General features: G+C 44.6%; 1 protein-coding gene across 6 annotated transcripts in view; it reads right to left on the bottom strand.

Annotated features, from left to right (window-relative positions):
• The window catches only part of FBXL2 (F-box and leucine rich repeat protein 2), an 82,468-nt gene that overhangs the window by 2,247 nt on the left and 78,415 nt on the right, over nt 1–1,806 (bottom strand). For all 6 annotated transcript variants that reach the window (XM_023513923.1, XM_023513928.1, XM_012806096.2 and 3 more), the window contains one exon: nt 154–366. In XM_023513923.1, the coding sequence (XP_023369691.1) occupies nt 154–366 (213 nt within the window). The remainder of the gene's footprint in view (nt 1–153; nt 367–1,806) is intronic.

Genomic DNA, 1,806 nt, shown 5'->3' with positions numbered 1-1,806 from the left:
AAAAAAAAAAAAAAAAGTCTAAAGTGACATCTGTGTAATTAGATTGCTTTGCATAATTACTGGCTTATGACAGAATGGAGAAAAGGGATGTTGATGTTTTATGTAGTCCTTGAGAAGTTATCCCAGGTGTGTCTGCCTCCCGCCCGCACCTACCCGCATCCGCTTGATGCCTGCACGGGTAACCTGCTGGCAGTCGTACAGCTCCAGGCGCTCCAGGCCCAGGCAGTTCTCCAGGTGTTCCAGGGCCACATCTGTGATAAGGAGGCAGTTGTCCAACTCCAGTACCCGCAGCCTCTCGTGGCCACAGGTGCTGTTGCTCAGGTGCAGGATCCCATCATCTGTGATGAGCTCACAGTGGGACAGGCTCTAAAAGAGGAGCACAAGGGAGGTGTTTGCAGGACCCTCTCAGAGAGGCTCAGGCCCAGGGAAGCAGGGAAGCCTCTGCCCCTCTGCTTCCACAGTGGGTGACGCAGCAAGGTCTTCAGCATGTACTGGGTCTTTGATCTTGGACTTCTCAACCTCTAAAACTATGAGAAATAAATTACTATTCATCATAAATTACTCAGTCTCTGGTATTCTGTTATAGCAGCAAAGAACAGGCAAGACGCTGCTTAACAGGCAGGGAAGACCAAACGCAAAGCCTTTAGGGCCCTCTGCTGCCCCTGGGCAGTGCCTTCTCTCACCTTTATGATGGTGTAAAGATGGATAGGCAATTTTCAGGGGAAATTTCAAGAGTTTAGCACCTTTGAGCAGTTTTATTGCCTAATTCTCCATTTGAGGAGAGGCTGTGAAATCAATGAAGTCTGTCTTTGTTTAGAAAATTATCTGCAAGTAGCCATGACTCAGAGATGTACTGAGCATCTTTGAAGGTTATAATCAAAGAGACCTTGAACAATGTGATCTGACACTTCTGGCTTCTCTTTGGTAAACAGTAAAAGTTGCAGAAAATAAATTCATATTAACATATAGCCAAATGACATTTCTGTAATTCTCTTAAATTCTCCCATCAATAAATAGTTTCAGACCTGACAGTTTCCCTCCATGCATATCAAATGTAAGATTCACCCCACCGTAAAAACGCTGCAGAGGCAAAAAGCTATATCCCCAGCCTGCATTTGTTTCTTCGAATACATGAATTCCAGCTCTGTGCTAGGCTGTGTGTATATAATGGTGAATAAAAATACACTTCTCTGCACTGGAGGAGCTCAGACTAGAGAGCCTAGAAATGAAGTAGCATAATTACTGTTACACTGAAGCTGGGCTAATTGCTCTGTCATGTGGTAGCAGGATTTGACTTGAAGTAGAGACCACTAAGTCAACACTTGAAGAAGGAGGCAATCCCAGGAAAGAAAGTGGTGTGTGCAAGACCCAGGGGTAGCAGGAGCTGTTTGGGGAAAGGTCTGCGTAACAGGTGGGAAGGGAGATGCAAATGGAACTGGGAGGTAGGGCCAGATCGCAGAGTTCTGTAGGCCACGTAAAAGAACTGAATTTTGATTGTAAGGTCTTTGGGAAGAGTTTTAAGGAGACTGTGATGTTACATTTGTTTTTCAAAAAGATCATGTAGAATGGCTAAAATGAAAAGGAAGTGCTGGTGAGGATGCAGAACATCTGGAACTGACATATGGTGAGGGAGAATTTGAATATTCCTGACTGAAATGCATGAATATGTTCACGAATAGAGAGTAATAATGGTTACAATAACACCAAACCAGAAACTTCTCAAATATTCAATAGCAGAAAGTACAGATAGGCTTAGCACCTGTAGCTCAGCAGTTAGAGGGCCGGCCACATACACCAGGGCTGGTG

This window comes from Otolemur garnettii, unplaced genomic scaffold (genome assembly GCF_000181295.1).
Source record: "Otolemur garnettii isolate 467f Iridium unplaced genomic scaffold, OtoGar3 scaffold00002, whole genome shotgun sequence".
In the NCBI taxonomy this organism is placed as follows: Eukaryota; Metazoa; Chordata; class Mammalia; order Primates; family Galagidae; genus Otolemur; species Otolemur garnettii.
This window is presented reverse-complemented; position numbering and strand designations above follow the sequence as displayed.